The 24754-nt window shown below is 52.1% G+C and overlaps 8 protein-coding genes across 8 annotated transcripts; 5 read left to right on the top strand and 3 right to left on the bottom strand.

The window, feature by feature from the left end:
- Nucleotides 1-88: 88 nt before the first annotated feature.
- Nucleotides 89-4031, top strand: J7T55_013801 (uncharacterized protein; the record flags this gene model as incomplete). Its single annotated transcript, XM_053140708.1, has 4 exons — nucleotides 89-719; nucleotides 878-1216; nucleotides 1277-2213; nucleotides 2939-4031. The coding sequence occupies 4 exons, from the start codon at nucleotides 89-91 to the stop codon at nucleotides 4029-4031; spliced, it is 3000 nt and encodes a 999-aa protein (XP_052996138.1).
- Nucleotides 4032-5010: 979 nt separating this feature from the next.
- Nucleotides 5011-6699, bottom strand: J7T55_013800 (uncharacterized protein; the record flags this gene model as incomplete). The annotated part of the gene is made up of 3 exons (XM_053140707.1): nucleotides 5011-5043; nucleotides 5109-6585; nucleotides 6647-6699. The coding sequence occupies 3 exons, from the start codon at nucleotides 6697-6699 to the stop codon at nucleotides 5011-5013; spliced, it is 1563 nt and encodes a 520-aa protein (XP_052996137.1).
- A 565-nt stretch (nucleotides 6700-7264) lies between these two features.
- Nucleotides 7265-10027, top strand: J7T55_013799 (kinase-like protein; the record flags this gene model as incomplete). The annotated part of the gene is made up of 6 exons (XM_053140706.1): nucleotides 7265-7579; nucleotides 7649-7864; nucleotides 7927-9303; nucleotides 9419-9502; nucleotides 9613-9684; nucleotides 9767-10027. 6 exons carry the CDS (start codon nucleotides 7265-7267, stop codon nucleotides 10025-10027), a joined length of 2325 nt encoding a protein of 774 aa, XP_052996136.1.
- Nucleotides 10028-11583: 1556 nt separating this feature from the next.
- On the top strand, nucleotides 11584-12750 carry J7T55_013798 (Receptor expression-enhancing protein 2; the record flags this gene model as incomplete). The annotated part of the gene is made up of 2 exons (XM_053140705.1): nucleotides 11584-11762; nucleotides 11835-12750. The coding sequence occupies 2 exons, from the start codon at nucleotides 11584-11586 to the stop codon at nucleotides 12748-12750; spliced, it is 1095 nt and encodes a 364-aa protein (XP_052996135.1).
- A 477-nt stretch (nucleotides 12751-13227) lies between these two features.
- On the bottom strand, nucleotides 13228-14284 carry J7T55_013797 (mitochondrial genome maintenance protein; the record flags this gene model as incomplete). The annotated part of the gene is made up of 2 exons (XM_053140704.1): nucleotides 13228-13492; nucleotides 13599-14284. 2 exons carry the CDS (start codon nucleotides 14282-14284, stop codon nucleotides 13228-13230), a joined length of 951 nt encoding a protein of 316 aa, XP_052996134.1.
- A 354-nt stretch (nucleotides 14285-14638) lies between these two features.
- On the bottom strand, nucleotides 14639-15235 carry J7T55_013796 (uncharacterized protein; the record flags this gene model as incomplete). The annotated part of the gene is made up of 2 exons (XM_053140703.1): nucleotides 14639-14819; nucleotides 15156-15235. The coding sequence occupies 2 exons, from the start codon at nucleotides 15233-15235 to the stop codon at nucleotides 14639-14641; spliced, it is 261 nt and encodes an 86-aa protein (XP_052996133.1).
- Nucleotides 15236-15373: 138 nt separating this feature from the next.
- Nucleotides 15374-20628, top strand: J7T55_013795 (uncharacterized protein; the record flags this gene model as incomplete). The annotated part of the gene is made up of 4 exons (XM_053140702.1): nucleotides 15374-15413; nucleotides 15474-17547; nucleotides 18297-18324; nucleotides 18394-20628. The coding sequence occupies 4 exons, from the start codon at nucleotides 15374-15376 to the stop codon at nucleotides 20626-20628; spliced, it is 4377 nt and encodes a 1458-aa protein (XP_052996132.1).
- Nucleotides 20629-22021: 1393 nt separating this feature from the next.
- J7T55_013794 (kinetochore complex Sim4 subunit Fta2) lies at nucleotides 22022-23927 on the top strand (the record flags this gene model as incomplete). Its single annotated transcript, XM_053140701.1, has 4 exons — nucleotides 22022-22029; nucleotides 22096-22444; nucleotides 22881-23225; nucleotides 23268-23927. The coding sequence occupies 4 exons, from the start codon at nucleotides 22022-22024 to the stop codon at nucleotides 23925-23927; spliced, it is 1362 nt and encodes a 453-aa protein (XP_052996131.1).
- Nucleotides 23928-24754: the final 827 nt, after the last annotated feature.

Raw genomic sequence — 24754 nt, 5'->3', positions numbered from 1 at the left:
CTGGACATATATTATATCTATATCAGCGCGTCAGCCGCAGGACTCAGACCTCACCTCTTTTCTAATAACCACTTTGTGGAGTATCATCATGCCAAAATCAATTATGGCATTACCTCCCGCCATCCGAATGAGGCGTTTGGGCTCAGGATCCACAAAACCGCGCAACGTCGTCGAAGCCTCTCCATGTGCAGAAGCAGTCTCAGAGCCCACAAGCGGGGATGTTACTCCTGCTGTCGACGTTGCACAAGCCTCGCCGGCTACACCATTGTCACTTCGAGATGACTCGCCAGAACGGACAAGCGAAGACCCTCAACTGTCCCATAAGCAGATTAAAGGCTTCGCAGGACTCTTTCTATTGTGCACTATCGGCTTTGCCGTCTCGAGTGAGCTGGTTCAGTCTAATGAAAAAAGGCTGTCCCGTTCCTATTCGGATATCTTCGACCCTGGCTGCATTGACAAACTTGGTGACTCTGGATCTCCAGGCATTGCGCAGGCTTTCAATCTGGACCTCACCTTCGGCAACTTCACCTTCACCCAAGCGAAACTCATCGATGTGGCGTGGGATACGACCGTTGGCCAAGGTGGCAGACTGCTCCATGGCTGGATCCTGTATCGTTGTGTCATGCGTCGCCTGCTGATCTATGCCATGGAGCATTATCATGTCACTTGCAGGTACTACCTTACTGTGTCTTGGTCGCGAGCATCGTTCGAGTCGCTCTGTGGGATCCTCAAGGATTTTCTTTTCGTGCAGGGACTCACTAATTTCTATTGCACCATTCTGCTCATCTACGCCCTCGGCTACACCCTCCTCTTCTCTCTTCTTTGGAGCACTGCAACGGGCTACTCAGCCTTTCTCATCGATTATACGCCATGCCAGACGGAAACATCGTCCCACTGGATACGCGCGATCTGGCCCTATGCTGGGTGCTGGATGGCAGCAGGTTCGACTCGCCGGACGACCACGTCGAAATCGGCCCGGACTTCTCCACTCTAGACTCTTTAGCGAGATGTTTTACTTACACCGACAAAACACCCTGCATCAACGAGTCCTCTACTGGAGATATCATGGGGACTAATCTCCCTCCCCGGCGGCTACTTTACACGTCCGGCGGCTGGAAGGTCAATACGGCGACAACTATATGGGACCATTTCGGGCTGATAAATGGTTCAAATAACGTGAAAAATAGTTCTGAAAACTTCCAGAGCATTCGAGCTTGTGGGTGGCGGCTTGTATCTGCACGGAACGCTGGAACACTCTGCTGACGCCGCACTGTAGACGCCATAACGAAGCAGCTCTTACAAATCTCTCTTCATCCCCAAGGATGGCTTGTAAATGGCTCTCAAGCGGCCCTACGACCTGAAGTCGTTGACCAGGGTGGCATCAGACTCGATTGGTGGATCAACAGCAACAAAACTTGCACGTTCAGGGACTTTTCGGGCCTCAATCCCTCCCTGGATGCTGCCCAGGTCGTGTCGCCCCAGGCCACACCTATTCCAGCGGACTCGCAGTTGGCGCTCGAATTCGAAGTCCCCGAACAAATGTCCTGGGCTCATTTCTCTCTCGGCAACGTATCGGGCGAGGCGCTACTTCCAGGACAGATGCCGTACAACTCGACAATATGGCTGAACGGCAGCGCAATTTCGCTATCTGCTCCTTTTGTTGACATCGGCCACAACTGTTCCGGCAGCAGCGGCTTCGCGAGCCTGGGTAATTGCGTTTGCTATAAGGGGCAGCCAATTTCCCTTGAACTGCTGGGCGAGGGAAGGGCAATATGCAATACTGCACAGGGCTATGTCTGGGGATTCTCAAGCTACCTGGTCCGATTGGGGCTCGCTTTCGAGGCTACGTGGATGGCTTGCTGCTTCACATGCTACCTGTGGCTCTCACTGCGGAGCGGCCTGGTGAGGCAGAAGATTATGAGGAGTGCAGGGCCCGTGAAATTTGCTCTGGAATTTGCCGAGGCGCTGCGCGAGATTGAGCATGATGCTCCTGAGCTATCCGAGGACGGCTTGATGGCGAGGCTAGATGAGATAGACGTTGGGTATCGGCGACCAAATACACTGGGGGAGCACCAACAGCTCCGTCATCGTGTAGTCGCCAAGCGCGAAGAGCGCCCGAAAGACCTCAAGAACTGGATTGATGAGACCTGGAGGCGACGAAAACCCACGGATGAGGAGGTGTACGAGGACCTGAACTGGCAAATATACCAACGGTGAGACTTGGGCTTCCCGAACGGCAGCCTTGGTCTCAATGGTCAGAAATCCTTCCAGGATAGATGGATTATGCTTTTCTCAGATAATTTATTGTCAACACCTGCTTCTGAATGTCTCGTCGGCAGGATTAGAATGAGTACGATGCGCAATGAAGGAGTAATTCAAATAACATGGCTGAGAACCAAAGGTCTATGTGTACAATAATTACACGTCATAGTTCTGCGTGGCTCCATAGCACCGTTTACAGTACCGTTTCGACAGCATATTGAATACTATCGGAGGCACACAGGACTTACCTTGATTTGGTGTGAATCTCAGTAATGTTATCATGCACAATTTCTTGACTGACTTGCCCTTCCCACCTTCCAACCCCCAATGGTCGTGCGTCGTTTTGATCCACCAGACCTCTTACATCTGAGCGATCAGCAACAAGTCCAAGTCACTCCTTCCACTTTCGCAACAGGCTTCTGCGACGAGAGCACAATTTGTCGCATCGCGTCATATCGCTTAGGCTACTACCAACGCCCCTGGCAGTTTGGGTCAAACGTGCGCCGCGTCTGTTGGCATCCAGCATTTGATCGTGCAGGCAACCTCAAGAACACAGGCTTCCCATCGACATTTGGGCAAGGTTTTCTTGCAAGGGCATCAGTTGCAGTAAGCCATTTGACCGAGGCCTTCCATGCTCGCCTGTCTTGACCACTGTGCTCTATGCTGACTCGTCTAGCTGCCTGGTCCTCTCCACAATGGCCAGCGGCGATGCAGAGAAGGCGACTCCTTTCGGAGACCAAGAAACTTCGGCCCCAAGCGACACCTCAATCTCGAATCACGAGAGCTCCTCCAGCAGCGTATCGGAGCATTCTGATGGTCTCTTTGGGCTTCCACCCGAGATTCGCCTAATTATCTGGGAGCTGCTGCTTCCTGATCGGAGAATCTTGAGAGCACAAATCAAAGGCACAAGTGATCAGCAAACCCCCGATGCACAGAAACCACGCCTTGAGTTCGACGACCACCCAAAGCAGCCAGTTCTGTCGCAGATCTGCCAAGAAAGTCGAGCCTTCATCCTGGATCGGGGAAATTTCATCTTCAAAAACGTCAACGATGGAGGTTTCTGGTGGAGCACAGAGCACGATGTGTTCCTCGTGGACTGGCCATGCCGCTTGAATCTCTTATCAGACGCTCTGGATGGCCTAAACGGCCTCACCATGGTCCGGAACATTGCTGTTGATAGTTTCCAGGCCGCACACCTACATTTCCAAGCACAGTGCTTTGTTGCCCACGAAGAAAAGGCCAGCGACAATGAGACTGACGAAGAGCACATTGACGAAGAGGAGGACACTGACGAAGAGGATGTCTTCGGAGATAGGACTGAGCTTGCATTCAGGCACCCAGCCCGGTGGCTGTTTTTCTGGCGCACATTCAATGTTTGGACTGCAGTTGAACACCCAATCCCGCGGTTCTTCCCACAGATTAGCAGGCTCACGATTCACTTCACACAGCCTTCTCACGACCACTGCGACCGTGGCCGATCGTGCGATCTTCTGGAATCTAAATGCAGCGTGACGTTCGACATCCCCTCCAAAGATTCCAATACGGTCGACCGTGTTAGAGACTTTATTTCACTCTGGAGGGACGGGAAAGAGGAATCGGAATGCCACACCTACTGCAAGACCTGGAATTGGATAGTGGATTTGGGTGATCCCTTCCCCGGCTCAATCGAGTTTTACAGGGACTCTTCGTTTCAAGACGATGGATACCAAATCAATTACCTCTGGGACTGTGATTGGAACCATCGCTCAATGTCGCTACATCCTCAGTAGGGGAGTAAAGGTTGCAAGAGAATGCAGGCTTTCGCAACCGAAGTCGGAAGCCGGGATATATGCGACCACTGAAATGGTTCCGACGGTGTAAAGATCCTACTTGGATCCTCCAAATTGTGGTCAGCTGAATGAGATGTGCAGCTTATGATTGGTAACGGTTGTGTTGGCAGGAAGTTCAAGAGGGGGAAGAATTGGCCCGATGGTGTTTTCTCATTGTGCTGGATCTTCTTCCCAGAGTAGATGGGGTGAAGACATTCAGGCCTCATGTCAACCAAATAAGTTATTCGATAATTGAAATTAGCTGAGACATTTCGCTACTCCATCTGTACTTGGGCAGACGGAACTATGCATTTGGCGGCGGGCTGAAATGGATCTTGGAGACCTTATGCCTCCCACCTCACTTTAGCGTATGGCTAAAACTGAGTTCGGCTTTCCCACTAATTTCTTATGAAAATCTCAACTTCCTGTTCCTCATTCCGTGGCCTATTTTCTACTGGACGCTCTTGAAGATTTGTCTCAAACGGGGCAGTACAACAATTTACTGCCTTTGGCTTAACGAAGAGTCTTTTCGCTAGGTCGACTGATGACTCGTTTATGTCACTTTGTTCTCCTGATTTTGAATTGTGATGGCGGAAGCCCAGCCCAGAGGATATGAGGCCCAATATGTACTTTGATAGATAAATTAAATGAAAGGGAGGCTAAGACGTGTGATCATTATCAGCAAGTCTTGATTCAACATCACATATTGAATACAAAGAGCATGTGAATATGGCTGCCTCAGCATCTTTCTATGTGGCGAGCGGCTATCCAGAGAGGACGACACCTTCAGCAGACCAACAAACTCCGACCCTGAGTAACACCCCGATCGCGAGCAACGAATGCTCTCCCGGCAGCATTTTGGAGGGACGTATATTACACCTGTATCTCGAATTGCACAGAATCGATGTAATGTATCAGTCTTTGACATCCAAGTTGCACCTCACATGACTATCGTGTTTAAGAGAAGAAGAATCTGGGACGGATCAGTGACATGGTTCTGTCTGATGGCTTGAATTCATGTGGAAATGGTTCACTGACCTGGTCAATGTACTGTACACCAATAAGAACTTCCTTGTCATCCCCAGGTTCCAAGTCGTCGCTGGGCTCTGGGCTCTCTTTGTCCATGAATGTCAGACAGGCTATTGTGACCTCGGAGTACTTGGTCCCCATGAATTGGGGCAGCTTTTCACGTGCTAGGCAAACCAGCCTCTCCTTCCCTTCAACTGAAAGCCTTACATTCAACTGCTGGTCGTTGACGCCAGTTGGAGATTGTAAAGCATCTGACACCAGGGCTGCTAGACGCGTACCTGGTGGGGTGTAGTCAATGAAGCTTTTCCAAAGACCTATCTCCAGGAGACAGACGCCAAGACTGTATATATCGTGCTGCATTGTATAATTGTATGCGGGATCAATCCCTTGGCGGGATGGATGACGATACAGATTTTTATCGGGCGCAGTGTCGCCTAACCTCTGGGTCCAGCCCATGTCTCTGCGGAAGAGCTCGAAACCAACAAGGAAGGTGGACGCGATTTCTCCATCTGGTCGATTGAAGCACAGGATCGACTCTGGACGGATATTTTTGTGAACGAAGCCAAAGACGTGAACGTAGCCAACTGCATTTGCCAGACCTTTGGCAATATCAAGACGTTGGGTAAGAGACCCTGGAAGCTCCGTACTGAGCAACAGATCTCGCAAGCTTCGCGGACATGGAAGAAGACCAGGCGGTGTTCTTAGCACCAAGGTAATCTTTGGATTTGCTTTTGTGCCAGATAAGGTGAACCCTTTGCAAGTGAGAAGTCCGAATTTTTCCGGCTCATTGTGCTGTAGCCTGCTTGCAAGCTGGCCGGAGTCCTCTTTGGCAATCGTGTATCTCGAAAAGTATGATCCAGGCGGAGACTGGAGACCACTGATTTCGTTGAGAATATAGATAGAAGATGAACCAGATGAACTGTCCCTTTTGGCTAGCTTGACGTCTGAGAAGGCTATATCGGATACTTCCATTTTTTCGATCTCTCCATGCGGCAGAACTAATTTAGCACCGCTTAGGGATTTGTTCAGCATGCAGGAAGATCTAATTGTTGATGCAGACGGTATAATGCTCAGGACTTTTGAGTCTTTCATGGTTAAGGCATCGTCGACACCCGCGTCCACTATGGTCATGAACAAGAACCATGTTTGGTCCGTAAGGGCCTGCCAGGTTTCGAGGTTTTGAATTGCTTCTGTGATGACGTTCCTCTTCCAAAGGTACTTCAGTCTATCGAGACCATCCACATCAGTAGGAGACGTAGCGCTTTGAAGGATGGACTTCAGGATTTCCAGCTTGCTTTGAAACATAACCAGGCTCCTATCGTATATTTCTTGGTGCTGTCGGCTCATGAGGTGCCGGATTCGCTGTGAGAAGTCAAGCTGTTGTTGAAACCTCAACAACCCGTTCTCCAATTTCAGTACTGCTTCTGCGACCTCACTACTGGCAGCTCCAAGCGTAGTGCATACTTGCTTCAATTCTGTCCCATACCTGGTTGGCCGATAGTGGTCAGCTCAGAGTCCGCATAATGACGGGACGGATTTGAACGGACTTCAGGCACAGATCAACGGTAGCAACAATGGCCAAAGCTAGCTCAGCTGACATGCTTGCTTCGCTTTTCTGAGCGATCCGTGGTCACTGATAGATAGAAATGCAGTTGGGGGAATCCTGTAGTCGTGGCGGATGTGTTGCTGTTTTGATTGGCTCCACGCAGTGAAGCAAGTACCAAAATTTAGAGCTTCACATGTCCAGTACTCAATTCGAAGACACTGTGCCATGAAATAAAATGGAAACAAAGACTTTTGTTCCTCTTTTCCTGTAGCATTCAGGAAGCTATTTCTTCGTCCGTAGCGAAGCCCAAGGTGATCAACTAGCGGCGCAAAGACCAAGATAAGACCTCGATGGATCTGCCCGAGTATTGGTTCCTTCAACATCATTTACAGATCAGGTTTGACATGCATGATCCACGTGACACTACCAACCCCTCGATCTTGAATAGGAAGGCGAGTGTCAGCTGAGGAGGGGAGTCAACATACCACGTTTCCCCAGAAGCTTCCATGCTGGGTCTCAAAGAAATCAACTGAAATACCCTAGCGAAACCATATTTACATCGTTCCGAACGAATGTCTCCCCACACCCAAGACCAGCGCTCACACCTCTTCAATAACAAATGACCGACCCCGACGACTTGCCAGAACTTGTCCGACATCTACAACTGGAAGCTGTATTCAAGCACACACGAACCGTTCACAAGCTCTTGCGTCCACGTCAAGGGTCGCAGAAACAAGAAACATGGATAAGAGAAAAGAAAATTGGACACGGAGGTTTCGGAGAAGTTTGGCTTGAGCGAAAACTGGATGGCCGTCGGAGCGCTTCTGATGCCGCTGAATTGCGTGCGGTCAAATGCATCCATTCCTCTCTGAAACGGAGGGATTATGTGCGCGAGCTCGAGGCTTTGGCCACTTTCTCGTCCAATAAGTCCAAGGTATGCATCCATGTAGACCCAGGTTTGTCACTTCAGAGTCATGAATGCTGAGTTGTCTGGCTATTGCAGTACAACGAGTTCTTTGTTCAATTTCACGGTTGGTTCGAGAGCACCGACTGGCTACACGCAGTGATGGAATATTGCGAATACGGAGACCTAAGGCACTATTTGGGCAAACATAGCAGGCTACCGGAGGGCGAGGTACAGGATATCGCCCGCCAGCTGCTGGTTGGCGTTAGTCTCATGCATAAAGCTGGCTTTGCTCATAGGGATATCAAACCTGCGGTAAGTATGGACTTGTCTACAACCATATTGCTAAAACGACACCACTAAATGGAATTCGGTAGAACATCTTCATCAAAAGTGCCCCACCAGCCAATTGGTGGGTTAAACTTGGCGACCTGGGGCTGAGCAAAAGAACAGAAGAAATCACCAGCTCAAGCACCGTACGGGCCACGCCCGGATTTATACCCCCTGAGCTTCTTGGATTCACTAGAGAGGACCCCAAACGAGCTGATCGCTTCTGCTCAGACATTTGGTGCTTGGCTGAAACCGTATTCCACGCCCTCACTGACCAAGGAGTATTTGACACCTATCTCAAGCTCGTGGATTATGCGGCCCGCCGCATCCCCTTCCCCGAGGAAGCTCTGAACGAAGTCAATACTAGTGAATTAGGGATAGATTTTATCCAGTCAATGATGAATCCAATGCCTCTAGAGCGACTGACAGCAGAGTTGGCTCTGAAGCACCCATGGCTCACAACGGAAGAGGACAATAAGTCTACTCGCGACGGTGTGGACAGTGTCCAGGACACGACTGTATTGACGATCTTCACTCCTCAGTGTGAAGATATTACACAACCAGCCGCAAATTGGACATCAGACATCGAAACCGCCAGGTTGAAAGTCCCTTCCGATCTACCCGTCAAGTTCGACCAGATAGAGACGCCAGTGGAAGACCGGGATCGAACGTGTCTGCCCCAAGAGTCTTCTACCACAACGACGCATGTAGTAGACTCAAGAAAACACCAGGCCTATGTTGAAGATGCTGATGAGGATTCGAGTTCCGTCGCTTGCGACAGTACATTCCTCCAAAAACTACCCGCCGACGTCGCAACAGCGAGCTTGGTTCAGCACAGCAGTGAGGGTAGCACCGAAAATCTTCCTGATGAACAGGAACTGCGAGAAACAGAAGCAGAACCGCATGATGAGGATAATTCCTCGGTCGAGGCTGTTGCCCCATCATCAATGACATGTACACTGGATTTCCCACGTTCTCGATCCTCAAAACCCAAAGTGTCAAAGCCAATTCATCATCGAACCTCGAAGTTTAAGAAGGACACTCAAGACCAGGATTCAGAGCACATGAAAAGACCGGGAGAGACCAGCGCACCAAAACTCCGTCCACGAACAACTTTGCCAAAGGGACGCAAGAAACCAGCCAGAACCAGAACCGATAATGAAGACCAGGTCGATCATTCTCCTTCACCACGCGAGCACATCATATCCAGCGTGTCTTCAAGAGCCGTGTTACAAACAGATCGTCCCGCTTCGAAGTCCAAAACCAACCCTGAACACGACATAGTGCCAAAAGAAGCTCGCCCCATATCGCCCGCACTGGATGATAACGGCATTGGCCGTGGCAAGAGGATCACGAACATCCGTTCTAAAATTGTCTCTAAACACATACTGGTGAACGAACTCGACTACAGCTACAAGGATTTTGTGAGTCTTTAGCAGCCTCAATTGTAAACAATAGCCACATAACATTCAATTTGCTAAACGCCAGAGTGGTTAGGGTAGTTATATCCAAATTCACAAACGTCTGACCAAACATGAGATCGACGATATAATTCGTATGAGCAAGGAGCACGAGAAGGAACGCAAGGCTTTCCGCGGTGATTCAAAACTCACTGTGAATGCTGTGTGTCGACTGCCTTCAAGTAAATGGATATGGACGGAGAAACCGCCCAGCGACGTGGTTGCGCACTGTGGGAGAAGATGCTGCTCCCCTGACGTATTGGTATTCCAAAGGAAGAATCCTTTTTGCCAAAGGTGTTTCAACTGCGAAGGGCCGGTCGAAATTGTGGCAGAATATGCAGCTTGGTATGTTTAAAGAGTCCCGCCCGGATAGCTTGTTATTGACCACTTTTATTGAAGTCCTTGCGGTGCTATATTCTGCTCTCAGTGTGGCGAGAGGTGGAAGACCTGCGACTGTCCCCGGCCCACTCACAAGATGGTCGTTGACTGGCTGGACGCAACAAAGTCATACCTCAGCGGCCCTGCTGAAACAGTGAAACCTCGATCTCAGAACCTCGCGAATGCGGACAAGGTCGCCCCTAGTGAGAAGGGCAAGCGACCTGCTTATCAATCTGCGCTCGAATTTGCGGCTTTATTTGTCCAGGGACGAGGACGAGCAGAGGCTAGGCGGAAAAAAGACAAAGAATGAAGGCCAGTCCCGCTCAAATTGTTAATCAGGCATAGTTTTGAGTAGCCCCAGACGAAGTTCCGGCCTGTCGAGATAAAGCCGAAGGCGAGGAAGGCGACGGACGCATAGTTCATGGTGGTACTCACCTCCTGAAGTCCATGAGCTTCATACGCAACGTATCATCAAGAACAGTAATTCAAAGCCAGATTTTGAAGAACTTGAAGCTCTCACCGAAGTGCCTACGGTAGTGACAAGAAGAGGTCCGTCTTGACAGCTACTCTACCAGGGTGATAAGGTGTAAGATGTCGACTTGTGGAAGGCTGGAAGTAAATCTGGATTTGCTTCCTCCAAGCAACTACTGCTAAAGCCGGAATATATAACCCCCGAGGCCGTCAGCTATCTGGTTCTCCAATACACTTCTTTAACATAAATTCGTTGTATATTTATCTTGTGTTGAAGATGATAGTTTTTATAAGCTGCTCTTTCTGTACTAGTATGATCTCGTTCTTCTGTTTTGCAATAGTGTCCAAGCATAACAAGAAGGGGATGAGGCCTTCTGGGCAGAACAAATGAGCGGGATGCCAGGACACCGTGGTCACCAAGAAGAAGAAAGCCAAGAAAGAAAAGAGAATTTACTCAACATCACAAAGTTGAGCATAAATAACACGTGGATTCTATAAATCTTGCTGCCTGAACAGCAGGCACACAGGCCACGTTGACTTACACATATGATGTGCCTGCTAGATATTTGCTCGGTGCCTGGTAGGAAGTCGGAATGATTATTTCGTGGATCAACAGGACGCGTCATTAGAGGGAAGGATGTACGGCCAATGCAATCTGTCCTCATAGTAGTGTGAGATAAATTCATCGATCAACCATTGCTTTCCAAGACGGAACTTCTCCACAGGTCAATGACTCTCTTTTTTTTTGCCCCGCGATCGTATTGATTGACAGAAGGACGTCTCGAGGGGCCATTAAGATCCCTGTCTCAGCGCGACGAACGGGCCTGACGGCGAGCCGAGCACACGACGCATGACGTAGGGCTTATCGATTACAGACGGCACACGCGGGCCTGGCGGGAAGGCACGCGCTAAGTGGGATTCGCCGGATGCAGGTGAGACCCTTTCGCTTTGCACTCACTCGATGTTACCGTGCGCCAGATGATACTGGGAGGCATGAGAGGCACCGTCCACTAGGAAGAGAACAAGGCTGTGCGCTGACTATGAAAAACAAGAACAATAGCATACATAAACTATTTTCATTTGCTAGTAACAGACAATCACTACCAAACACCATACATAGTCTAGTAACCAACAGAAAACGGCTGGAGCCGGCCCACAGTCCCCCGCGTTGCACGAACTTAGAGCTGTAGGCAGGGTCCAGGGCAGCTGCTTTGTCCTCGTGCCGCTGACGGGTCCGTGGATGAGCCCCACGTCGTCCTGTGAACGCGCCCCTCCATCCGTTTGGGGTCTCCTTCCCAATTATTGTCTATCCCCTTCCCTCTCCCTCCTCGACATCGACTCGCATCTGTGCAAACAATCCTACAGCCCACACACTGGCCTCCACGATCAGTGACCATGTTCGACATATTCGCCAAGCTGCTGTCGTCCATCACCTCCTTCCTCTTCCCCCTCTTCGCATCCTACAAAGCGCTCAAGACCTCCGATCCCGCCCAGCTGACACCATGGCTGATGTACTGGGTCGTGTTGGCGTGCGCACTCCTGGTTGAGAGCTGGACAGAATGGTTTCTCGTCTGGTACGTCCTGGACGACCTAGATTCCTCTTCATGGGTTGAAGATTGAAGATACTAACAATCTGTCTTGCACAGGATCCCACTGTACTCGTACATCCGCCTCCTCTTCCTCCTCTACCTCGTCCTCCCCCAGACCCAAGGCGCGCGCATCATCTACACAACCTACATCCACCCCTATCTAGAAGAGAATGAATCACAGATCGAGGAGCTTATCGCCACCACCCACGATAAGATGAAGGCTGCGGGCATCGCCTACCTCAAGCGCGCCATCGAGGCTGTTAGGACACAAGTCCTCGGGTTGCCGCCCAACCCGGCCGCCGCGAAGGCCGAGAGCAACATACCCGCGTCGCAGCGCCCACGCAGCTACACCCAAGCCCTGCTCGACAGGTTTCAGCTCCCACAGGCCCAGTGGTCCGGTAACGCCGGCAACGCGGGGTCAGATTTCTACAGCTTCCTCTCCAACGCCGTCAACGCGGCCACGGCTGCGGTGGTCGCCTCGGATAGCACGGCGGCTACGGGCACGAAGGCGGCTTCCGCAACAAGAGGGCCTGGCGTCGGGGCCTTCCCCACAGGCGACATGTCCGCGTCGGGCACGCTTGTGCCGCCTACCATCCAGGGCGACGCCGACAAGATGACCTTCCTCGCCGCACAGCGCGAGCGGCTCAACTATGTCCTCAGCGCACTCGACCGCGAGGCAGCCCAGCTGCGGTCCGGGGCAGCGGCCGCGCCGGCCGCCGGCGGCAGCGCGCAGGACATCAATCTAGAGGGGCTCCAGTCCAGCAACGACAGGCCGACGACGTCATCTAGCGGCAAGAGCGGTCTTAGCAAGAGCCGTAGCGAGGTCGACTTTGAGAAGATCGAGGCCGAGAGCGGTGCCGAGGACAACAACGAGGGGTCGGCACAGCCGACGCCGGCTGTGTCGGGCGGGTCGTGGCTGCCTTGGGGGTGGAGCGCGTCCTCGTCGGATGCTGGGAAGAATAAGTCGGATTAGAAAGCTTTGTGCTACCAATGGCGTTTTCTTGGTCTTTTGTCTTGTATGGGTTTGGAGGGATACGGATTATGATATAACATGATATCCGGTAGACTTTAGCAAGGCAACCCCACTGCAACTGTCGGGCCTCTGTCCTGAGGCTTGCTATATGCCAACCGCGTCTGTGTTGCTGCTCCTGAGTGTTCCCAAATCATCTCTAGAGGGGCGTATGTTAGGAGGCCCCAGTCTATTGGTCCGCCACGTCTGTTTTTACAGTGAGAACCAGCCAGCTACCACACTCTGGTCTCTGGTATCTCTTGTCTACATGTGCTCATGTTGCGCAGGGTATCTTCCAGCCATATAGAGCACCTTTGTAGGCCAACTTGTATGTCTGCAGCACACACAAGTCAACCTGTGTGCTCCTCAAGCACTCTTTCCCACCTCGCTATTCCTCACCACTCACTTTCGAAAGCCTTCCGGTGACCCTCTCCCCGCCTCTCAGCTCTTCTTGAAGGGATACGCGGGGTCGTCCCCCTTGCGCACCCAGGTCTGCCTCTTCTTCTTGGTGACGACGTGCTCGACCCAGATCTCCTGGGCCCACTTCTTCTTGAAGTCGCGGATGTACCGCGGGTCCCACAGCTCGGACGCGATGCCCAGGTCCTTGCAGCAGCGCATCAGCGCGTTCGACTTGCACCCCTCGCCCGCGGTGGCGATGCCGTCGTCGGCGAAATACTGGCACTCTCCCCTGGCCTGGGCTATGAATCTGCGATACAGAGTTGGATGTCAGTCTTCATGTATACATTGGGGCATGCCCAGAGAGGAGCTTGTCCCAGAGGAATTGGCCTTTATATGCCGGGAAAAGAACTCACCGCCCGTGCACCAGCAGCGCATACTCCCTCGTGACAACCCTCTCGCCGACCGTCAGCTCGCCGCGGGGCGCCATGCCCCAGCCGCCGGGGCCGAAGGCCTGGTTCAGGATGCGGCGGTACTTGATCTCGGGCAGGTAGATGATGCCGTCGGGCTTGATCTCGACGTCCTCGAAGGGTATTGGCTTCATCAGCACGGCGGCGACCTCGGGCGAGAAGGGCACCGTCGACAGCCCGTGGAAGGAGCTCGACCAGTCGATGCCGTTGTCGCCCGAGGGCGCCGCGGGCGTGGCGAACACAGGGCTGGAGAATGCGGTCGGGGCCTCGGGGATGGAGTTCATGCCTTGCGGCGGCGAGTACGGCGCTGATGGGGCCGGGTTGGTCTGTGACTCGGCGAAGGGGGTGTTGGTGTTCTTGGCGGTTGAGGAAGAGGGGGTGGGCTTTGCGGTCGAGTTGCTGTTGCTGCTCTTTGTCGTCGTCGCTGCCGACGTAGTCGCGGATCGCTTGTAGGGGGTCTGTGGCGGTGGGGTTTTCGAGGCTGGCGCTGCCGTTGACCTCGTGTATGTGGTGGCGGCTCTGCGTGCCTCGAACGATGGCACCTGGGCGGGCTCTGCTGAGACTCGAAAGCGAATCGCACGGCTGCCGTTGAGCCGTAGTGGGCGCATGGCCGATGATATTATTCGTGTCATGACTGAGGTGGGTGTGGTACTGAGGGAGAGATTGTGGCCTACAGAGACTAGGTAGGCGCAAGAGGTGGAAGAAGATGGGATTCCCGAGACACTGGGACTTTTTGGAGGTTGCTGCAAGTGGAGGCGACATGGGGAGCTTGGACGCTGGGTTTGCAGTGGCTGGCAGCAAGGGTCCAGACCGTGCAGGGGTGGTGCATCATCGACCCGTTTCTGCAATGAGAGAGAGAGAGCTTCATCACTTTGCCGGGCAACCTGGTCTGGGTGACTATTTGCATGTCCTTATGTTTATAATCTGGTCTGACTTGAGGGAATGAGAAGAGATAGTCTGTATTTGGTACACTGGTCCATGTCTAGTTATTTTGCACTGCTGTCGGCATCCTGTGTCGAGGTCCTCTGGTCGTTGCCATGAGCTTTCCAACAGCGTTTGAAAGTCTCCATCTGAAGCGGTGCAATGTAGGATGAGGTTAGCAAATGGCCTCTTCTGGATGAGAACATTGTGGTGACAGCTTGCCTCGTCCTTGCATTGTCTCCAGTCCTTCTTGTCGAAGTAACAGTCGGTCATTTTCATGTTTTCCTCTGTAAATGGGTTCACTATGGTCAGCGTCCACCAATAATTGATGGTCTTCGGCATTGCTGCCGAGCAGGACTGGTCTTTATCACCTGCACAGCCAGTGCTGAATATGCGCTTGTCCCTGCAGTAAGGCTGAAGATTAGTAGTCTTTTTTTTTGTTTGCGGCACTTGGGATTGGATGACAAAAGAGAAAGTCCGTGTGAGAGAGGCATGAGGTTCCGAGTCCGATTGACGGACGGCTTGGCCTTCGTCTGGAGAAATGCCTCAGTGATCCCCGTTAGTGAGATAGAATTGACTCACCACTCATCTGGCTCATCATCTTCCTCCTTTGGCTGTTCCACGGCAGCATTGGCCTCCTCTTTTGATGTGTTGCTGCCCATCCTGGAGTGGAAGTGTGTTGATGTGTTGAAGGGGAAAACGGACTTCGAATTTTGGTGGCACCATAACCGGAGAAGATCCCTTCTCTGGCGCTGAGAGGGTCAGAACTGTCACTTCATCTCACCCGAGCCAGACCGACCATGGCACCACAACGCAAATTGAACGTATTGGTCTACACAGGTCTGTCACCTATGATTCGTTCTCATGCATCGTTATCTCAGAATTGACACATCTCCTCAGGCACTGGCACAACAGTCGCCTCGGTCAGGCAGTGCATCTACACCCTGCGCCGCCTGCTCTCCCCCAACTATGCAGTCATCGCCCTGACAGAGTCCGCCCTCCTCAAGGAGCCATGGCCGTCAACTGCCGCCCTCCTCGTCATTCCTGGAGGTGCGGATCTCAACTACTGCCGTGTGCTCAATGGCCCCGGCAACAAGATCATCACTGACTTCGTCCGTCGCGGCGGCGCGTACCTCGGCTTCTGCGCTGGCGGCTACTACGGCTGCGGCCGCTGCGAGTTCGAGGTCGGCCACCCCGACCGGGCCATGGAGGTCATCGGCAGCCGGGAACTTAAGTTCTTCCCGGGCACGTGTAGGGGCGGCGCCTTCAAGGGTTTCAAGTATGCCAGTGAGAGCGGCGCAAGGTCAGTCAGGGTCAGAGTCGACAAGGACGCTCTAGCTGGTGCGGGCGAGTCACCCGAGACATTCCGGTCGTATTACAACGGCGGCGGTGTATTTGTCGATGCGTCCAAGATGAAGGACGATGGTATAGAAGTCTTGGCTAGCTACGAAGACGGCCTGGACGTTGACGGCGGTGATGGCAACGCTGCTGTGGTGTATTGTAAGGTTGGAAACGGCGGTGTTGTTCTCACCGGACCTCATCCGGAGTTCGCAGCGGTCAATCTCGAGCCACACCCCGACATCGAGGGATATGATGAGCTGATCAAGTCATTGGCCGAGGACGACGACCACCGGACCAATTTTCTCAAGGCCTGTCTGACCAAGCTTGGTCTCCAAGTCAGCCACGAGGGCTCGTCGGTACCGTCTCTTTCCAAACTCCACCTTTCGGCTCTAGACCCTCAAGAGGCTGGCGGCCTTGTCACATCCTTCAGCGATATCATTACCCGAGACGAGAAAAACGAGGAAATAATTAAGGACGATAACGATACCTTTTATATCGAGCATCCGGACTCGCGTTGGTCTGTGAATGATCTCCGCGAAGCACTCCAATCAGCACATGTCGACGACAACGACGGCAAGACAGCCAAGTATGATCCCGCCAGGGCAACTGGAATCGACGGCCTCATCGACTACAACAAAGTACTCAAAACCATTGTCCCGCATGAGTCCTCCTGGCCGGAGCCCAAGGAGACGCCTTACTTCAACCACCACGACTTCTACGGCTCGCTGCAAGAGTTCCGGCGCCGCGAAACCGAATCATACGAGTGGGGCGATGCCCTCATGTACGGCGAGGTCGTCACCAGCACCAACACGCTGCTCGAGAAGAACCCAAAGCTACTCTCCAAGCTACCAACGGGCTTCACCCTGGCGGCGACGACGCAGGTGGCGGGCCGTGGGCGCGGGACCAACGTATGGATCGCCCCGCCGGGTTGCATGATCTTCTCGACCGTCATCAACCACCCGGCGCACATCAGCGCCAACCGACCCGTGGTCTTCATCCAGTACCTGGCGGCCATAGCTATCGCCGAGGCGGTGCGCAGCTACGACGGCAACTCCAAGGGCCAGTACGCCGACCTGCCGGTGCGGCTGAAGTGGCCCAACGACATCTACGCGCAGGACCCGGCGGACCCCTACAGTGGTAGCGGCGGCAAGGACGGGCTGAAGCCGAACTACGTCAAGATCGGCGGGATCCTGACCAACTGCGCGTACAGCAACGGGAACTACCAGATGGTGGTGGGCATCGGGATCAACACCACCAACGGGAAGCCTACCACGTCGCTCGACCACATCCTGTCGGCCTTCTCGAAGCGGCACAACCTGCCACCCTTCCGCATCGAGAGGCTGCTCGCCCGCATCATCACCCGGCTCGAGACCCTGTACAGAGAGTTTGTCCGCGCCGGCTTCACCAGGGAAATGGAGGAGCGGTACTACGCCGCGTGGCTGCACTCGGGCCAGGAGGTCACGCTGGAGGCAGAGGGCGGTGTGAGGGCTAAGGTGGTGGGCATCACGAGGGATTGGGGCTTGCTCAGGGCGCAGGAGATCGGGTTTGATGGGAGGGTGACTGGGCGGGTTTGGACGCTGCAGAGCGATGAGAATAGCTTTGACTTCTGGAAAGGGCTCGTGAAGAGGAAAGTGTAGGTTGATGTATGGTGGCGAACCCACCTGCAAGAGACCGAGAATATGTTTATTACATGGAGACCCCGAATTTATCTCTTCATACCGTCCTCAAGTTGGCCATGTCCATTGTAGCTAGACCTGGCAGTGGCCTCAGCACATGTTAGCTATAGGAAAAAAGCTTTGTTCTGTCGGGGTCTCGAGGACTGGCAACAGTCGCAGCTGGCGCCTGACCGTCAGATCAGGCCGCTGATAGTTGGTTCGTACTAGCGGGGAGGCCAATACCACGAGGACGGAGAATACCTTTTCCAATATATTCTTAAGCCTAGCGCGGCCGTTCTTACCCGAATGTTCGTCCCTTGCCTTGAGCTGGTGTCAGGACGGAGGGTGCGGCATTAAGAGAGCAGGCCTTCGGAAACGGAGGCATGTAGATTCCAAGATGAAATCTACATGTACCCACCTTGTATGTATCTTGACAATCTCGATCAATGGCTTTTGAGATTTCACTAATGCTAATGTAAAGATGGACCTATGGCATTAATAACATTTTGTCTGTTATAATAAAATCTATATTCTATAACTTAAGAAGTAAATGTTGTTTTAAATGACTCGAACTTATTAATATTAAACTAATAATCAGGTAATTCTGTTGAGTTATAAAGCACTAGGTATACTACCTTAAGGGGTAAGGCGTCGAGGATAAGCTCTTATATAAGGTAGGTTACGGTGCCAATGCTTTAAGCATACGACAGCTGATGCTCGGCTACAGGGAGCGAGCCAATCATGTTACATTCGTGGTCCTGTTGGTTGTGAACGTCGAAGCTGACCAATGATGATGATGAACATGCCGCCGCACTTTTATCCAGAGCGGCCACATCGCCGTCGCAGCAGGCATCAAGTCTCATTTTGCTTTGCTATACAACTTCATTGATGTCCGCAAATATACGGCGGCACTCTATCCCAAGCACCCAACGTTTCAAACACGACAATTCGCGTCTGATAAATGGAAAATGACGACCTACATCTATGAGCCTCTGGATTATGATAAGGCTCAAATCCGCGTCGTACACCTCCCTCCGGCGCTTGACGATTCTGAGCCGATCCGTATCTCCCTGCAGAAGGTCACCATCCCCCGGAGCTGCCTCAGCACACCGCTGGAGTCGGATCTCGAAGCGATTGACCTGGCCTCTGAGGAGTCCGACGCTGAAAAACCCGACTTCGTCGCCTTGTCATATGTATGGGGATCCCCCGATGATCCACAAGAGGTAATCGTGGATTCAGCTCCCGAGGGAGCCAACACAATCTCCATCACACGCAACTTAGATATTGCGCTGCGGAACATTCGATTTAAGGGCACAGATGTGGTAATCTGGATCGATGCAATATGTATCGACCAGGGCAACCTCGAGGAGCGCAGCCATCAAGTCGCCTTCATGGACACAATCTACACTATCGCCAAATCAACCCTTGTTTGGCTTGGACCAGAGGAGAATGACAGTCCACAGGCTTTGGATTTACTTGTCTATATAGGACAAAGAGTCGAGTTCACTTCCCGCGGAGGCATTGAACGTCATCCCGACGCTCCACCGCGGGAACCAGGCGACCCGATCTTGGTGTCACAGCCCGGGACGAATACAACTTGTCCAGAGAAACACCTGCGGACCTTAATCACATTCTTTGAGCGGCCATGGTTCACGCGTCTGTGGATACGGCAGGAGATTGCGCTAGCAAACAACGCGCAGGTCCTCTGCGGGAGAACAAAAATTGACTGGATCGACTTGCAAAACGCGGCGGGTTGGTTCCTCACCGCGAACTTCGGTCCGTCAATTCCGGTCGAGCTGGAAGAGAGGCGCGCCAAAATAAACAAAGCGGTGTGGAATGTGTGTGAAGTCAACATGAAGTTCCTGTCGTACAAAACTCTGCGCCGCGACAATGTGGGTACTAGATTCACAGATCCACGGGACACGATCTACGCCGTCAAGCGCCTGCTGGACGCAAGCGATCAGGAGTTAGACGTCTTGCCGAATTACACTTTACAGACAGCTGACGTCTTCATGGACGTCTGCTTGCGGATTGTGGAACGTCAGGGCCTCGCATATTTCCTTGAATCCTGCGAATTAAACTCAATCTCGGTACCAAATTTGCCCAGCTGGGTCCCTGACTGGTCCAAGCCAGCGACGGCGGTGACCAATTTCGTGTTTCCCTGGAGTGCTTCTGGCTTTATCTCGGCGAACGCAACATATCTTGGAGATGGGGTACTTCGCGTGGGTGGGCTTCCGATCGATACGATTGAGTCTGTCAGGGACCTGTACGACCCTGTCGGTAGTGAGACACTAAGAGACCTCGTAATCAACTTCGACTATATTTGGAGTTGCTACCCTGGGGATAACCTCATCAATAGCCCGTATGATGAGAAGCAGACTATGATGGATGCATATTGCCGCACCTTTACTGGTGGTATGTTCCGTGATAATTGGCACCTGCAAGATGACGGCCCGAGTGTTATAACCTTTGATGAGGCGAAGGAGGCTCTAAAGAAGGTATGGTCCGTGAGAGAGGACTGGGACGGTTATGAAGACTCGATAGAAGACCCCTTGGTCCAAAAGTACCTAAAGAAATGTGGCGTTCGGACCGCTGGGAGATGTTTTTTCACCACCAAGAAGGGTTACGTCGGCCTGGCCCCCCTGGGAACTGAGCCAGGAGACATTATTAGCGTTATTTTAGGGTGCGACTTCCCTGTTGTCATACGGAAAGACCCTATATCTAGCGCCAAGTCCGGCAAGCCTAGATGGAAAGTGGTGGGCGTTTGCTATGCCAACGGCCTGATGTGCGGGGAGGCAATATATGGAAGCCTTCCGAGTCACTATCGACCAGTGTCTCATAGTAAAGCAACAGACGACGAGCTGATTTTCGGCAGTATATACCCTAGGTATGCACTTTTGGACAGCCGGACAAATGATTTCAAGACCGATCCTGCAGCACTGCTTGAGGAGTTTGGAATCCAGCCTAGTGCTTGGAGTCGGAAACCACATCGATTGGAGGTCTCTGTGTCCGCGTTGCGAGAAGCCGGCGTGGATCTGCGCGCCATCTTTCTGGTGTAGAAGCCGAGGATGCTCTCCAAACTGCGGGAATCTTCGACGATAAGATGGAGGCTTTTCGTCTGCGGCCTGAGTTGCCCGCTGTGAAGTTCCCATCGTTTAATGTTGGAAGATCCCGTGATAGATCGCGCTTGCAGTATGACACAACATAGTAAGACAAATTCCACTCACTAGACCAGTCTGGGACCCAAGAAGGCAAGTCTTTCACGATCTTGCGGTGTGATGAAAACCACAGCAGTCTCAGATGGCCCTGGCGCAGCAATGCTTTAGATGCCTGCGTAAAACAATCTTGGTGTGTGAGATCATGATTCACAACGATTCCCAAGCCTGGTGAGTCGCTTGCGAGGCCGAGTAGGGCGAATATACTGTCTCTGGGATCTGTCGATCGGATCCCGCCAGCTTTAGCAGAAATCAGAAGATCCCAGAGCGTGTATACATCTTCGTTGCCCGGAAGTCGCACCGCATACGGAACATGTCGTTCTCGGGTCCATTCGGATGCAGACCCAATAATTCACTATCAACTTTGTCCCAAGGCAGATTTTGACCTAACGTTTTCTCGAATGTAACTCTCCGCAAGTTTCTTTATAGTAGTAGACGCAACAAACAACGCTTCCCATTTGAAGGAGTACTCGCCGCAGACAAATTCTACTTCGCGAGCTACCAGAAACTCCTGTTGCACCCAGATTCATTGGGAACCATGGGCGGTCGATGATTTTCTGAATTTCGTTGCCACCAAAGCCAGGGTCTTCATCCAGGACCTCCGCAAACTCTTCGAATCGTCCTACTTCGAGATCTGGGCCCATTTTCTCCAGACGCTGTTCAATGGCGTTCAGCATGTCGAACGCGCTTTTGCCCGTGATGTTTGAGGGACCGAGCCAGGCTAAAACTTGGACGGCCTGTTTGTATATGGACTTCATGCACGCAACCTGCCAAGAATTTTCGTCGTTCTCTGTTTGATTGATGCATATTGCATCAATCCACAGATTATCTTCGCGAATCGCTTTCTAGTTTCGAAAACTCCGCAGAGCTTCATTGATATTCGGTCCGATGCATAAGGCCTGTGGGTATTCTGGCCCTTCTCCATTGATAAGTAGCTTGTATGTTGGAGAAGCCACCCCCCAGACGTATGAGACAGCCAAATATTTGACCTTGGTTTTCAGGGAGGTGATTTTCATAGAACATTCAACGATATTGGAATCTCCTTGTTGGGATGAGGGACAAATCGTGATGAGCCTGATCTCTCGCCGAGCCTTGCCAAGCGGCGGATACTGAAAAAGCCGTAGGTGATTCCAAGTTTGCATATTGGTCGAGTGGAAAATCAGAAAAGATCCTGGGAAATTCCTTCTCTACGCGCTTTGTGACGGTAATGGCTCGTCTTTGTGAGAAGCCTCGGCCAATGTGTTCGTACTGAGGCGGTTCTCGAGCTTTGTCACAAGCATGGAGAAGTTTAGATGTGCTCTGACCAGCCAGCGAGACGGACTTTTGTAGGGCGCCCAGCTTAGCAGAGACCCGGATAAACCACCAATCCCTAGAGCACCGCTCAGAGCCCTGTTGGTCTGCGGTCTTCAACATTGGTCAAAAAGAGCCTCACGTGCTTTCCTGGTATCTCAGCAGCAACAAGAAGACGCCAAGTCCCTCCGACAAGCAGACACTTCCTAGGACACCACCAATCAAGCCTTTTCCAGGAGCCGTCCTTTCCGTGAATACGAACTCGGTGTGGCAGCGCGAACCAAGTCCGGCGCGAGAAATCCAGGCAACAGACGATTGCCGGCTGCGGTTATCAGAGAAAGCCTTACAAGGCAGAACTAAACCTCAATACGTATGAAGGCGGCCCAGTTCGCCACTGCGCTGCTGCCCCCTTGGCCAGGAAATACAATACGCACGACTGCCTGATTACTGTCTAGCAGTCAGGAAAGGTGCTGCAAGCTCCGCCGGCCAATACCGGAGAGGTTGCTAGTGCACCGCGGCAGACATAGCCAATCACAAAAGCGGCATCGCAAACCAAGTGACAGGCTTTATACCTGAGTGAATATGCTGCCGTGTCCTACGTTCTGCGTTGGTGTACGTGCAACGGTCTCTCATCAGTGACTGAGCAGCTCAGGGGTGAATCTGCCCCTTCGGTTGCGGCAGTGACAATCTCCCCCCCCCCCCCCCCGCCCGGTTCACTCGCAGATCAACAACTTGAAACTCTCCAAGTCCAAGCATCTGATTATGTTGTCTCTGGATGCACGGATTCATTCTGACCTGTTTGCAAGAACACCGTCACTTGCTCGTTCATAGCGATGGCTGACTTTGGGCCGGTCCCCAACTGCGAGGGACCGCGACTCCATCCCTACAACCCCAATGGCACGCCTGAGATCGAATCCATAGACGAGATCGGCAAAGGTGCCCACGCTCACGTTTTCAAGGTCGAAATCGATGGCAAGACCTTTGCTCTCAAGGTCTTCATGAATCAGCTCGTTGATGCTGATTGGGTTACACCTCATACCGAAGAATTCGACAACGTGGACACCGAGCTCCTGACCGCGCAGTGGCACCCTTTCAACGCTGAATGTCGCGCTTATGCCCGCTTAAAGGAAGCTGGGAAGGAGAATCTTGTCGTTCGCTGTCATGGATACACGGTTCTCACGCCTTCTCAATAGAGGAAGCTCGACGATCGTTTCGGGATCCAGACCTGGTGGAGTGATGACTACGAGATCGAACCGTCGGACCCAGAATATGATCAAGGACCACTACGGGCCATAATCAAGGACTTTATCCAGAGCAACCAGCCATTCGGGCCCAAGGACACACCTAAGATGATAAGGGACCTCAAACAACTTCATCGTTGTGGCATAGTGGTCCATGATCTGAAGGAGGACGCGTATCTAGGCGGCAAGTTGGTCGACTTTAGCAAAGCTATCACCGTGCCGCACATGATGTTTGACACGCTATTGGGAACAGATCTGGACTACACAGCCAGATACGAGGTACTTTCTGACCTGTCTCTTCTCAACGGGATGTTCAATGACTGGAACGAGGGCCACGAGGACGGCCCGAGCATCGTCTGCAGGCCTTTGCCCGACAGCAAGGCCTGCGAGAGACTGAGGTCAGGCAAGAAGAGTACGAGAGACGTAATGAATACCTGCCTCAACCCTCGAGAGATAGACTGGCGAAAGTTCAGGCGACGATCTAGGAGCGCTGTTCCCACAAACGCAAGAACGGCAGTCAGCAAGTTCACTGGCAGGGAATCACACGAAGTGACCAAGAGACTTTCGAGGCGGAATGTTTCTCAGGTCAGGAGGGGCAAAAGCCTGAAGTAATCAATCCATGCTATCTTACTGTCAGACTTCTCCCTTGCTTCAAGGTTATGCCCTTGCAAACTCAAGACGTTTTTGATGATATTTGGATGTTATCAGAGAAACAGCTCCACTTGATTTTGTTAGATTCCCAATTTTAAAGGTTCTTGTCTTATTGAAACCTTGTGTTCTGTAACTCGTCCTGTAGTAGAGCCCGGTTCTCATCTCCAAACAAAAGTAACGATACCACAGGACCCTCTCAGAACCGAGATTCTCTGCTCGAGGCTGGATCACCCGAAAGGCTTAATGTTAACTGGGAAGCAATTTTACACGATGTATATAAACATAACTTTTCGCGAAGCCTCCAGGGAAGCACCACGTTTTGTCGTAGGAGAAGGCATCAATTTTGCGGCGACTTAGCAATAAGCAACTTTTGTGTTCCTGACTGGAAAAAGGTTTGCACAACTGATTCAAGAAAGCAGTGCACATTGAGAGTGAGGGAAATTTGGATAGAATCCTTTTCTCATGTCCTGGTAAATTGCACGCAGCGCCGGCCAATCTCGTCCACGAAGAGGGGTTGGCGTGCTTAAGGGGACGTCGGAGGCTATATCTGCAATACGGTGGCACAGAGTTTGCGCGGGGATTAATTTCAAAATAGACTGGGACTTGTTCCCAACCCTTCTCATCACCCCCACGAAGTTACAGCAACATACCGTCACCGTGCTTAATTAAACCAGCCAGGAACACATCGAAGTCGCAGCCGAAAACACATCTCAATCTGGTAACAGTGAATGGTCGGAGATCATGAAGAAAAGGTCAAGATGGAATCCTCGCGATTCTATTCCTTGTAA

The sequence above is a fragment of the Diaporthe amygdali genome (genome assembly GCF_026229845.1).
Source record: "Diaporthe amygdali strain CAA958 chromosome Unknown NODE_7_length_1459731_cov_64_868725, whole genome shotgun sequence".
Taxonomy (NCBI): Eukaryota; Fungi; Ascomycota; class Sordariomycetes; order Diaporthales; family Diaporthaceae; genus Diaporthe; species Diaporthe amygdali.
The sequence above is the reverse complement of the archived record's forward strand: the minus strand, read 5'-3'. Positions and strand labels throughout refer to the sequence as shown.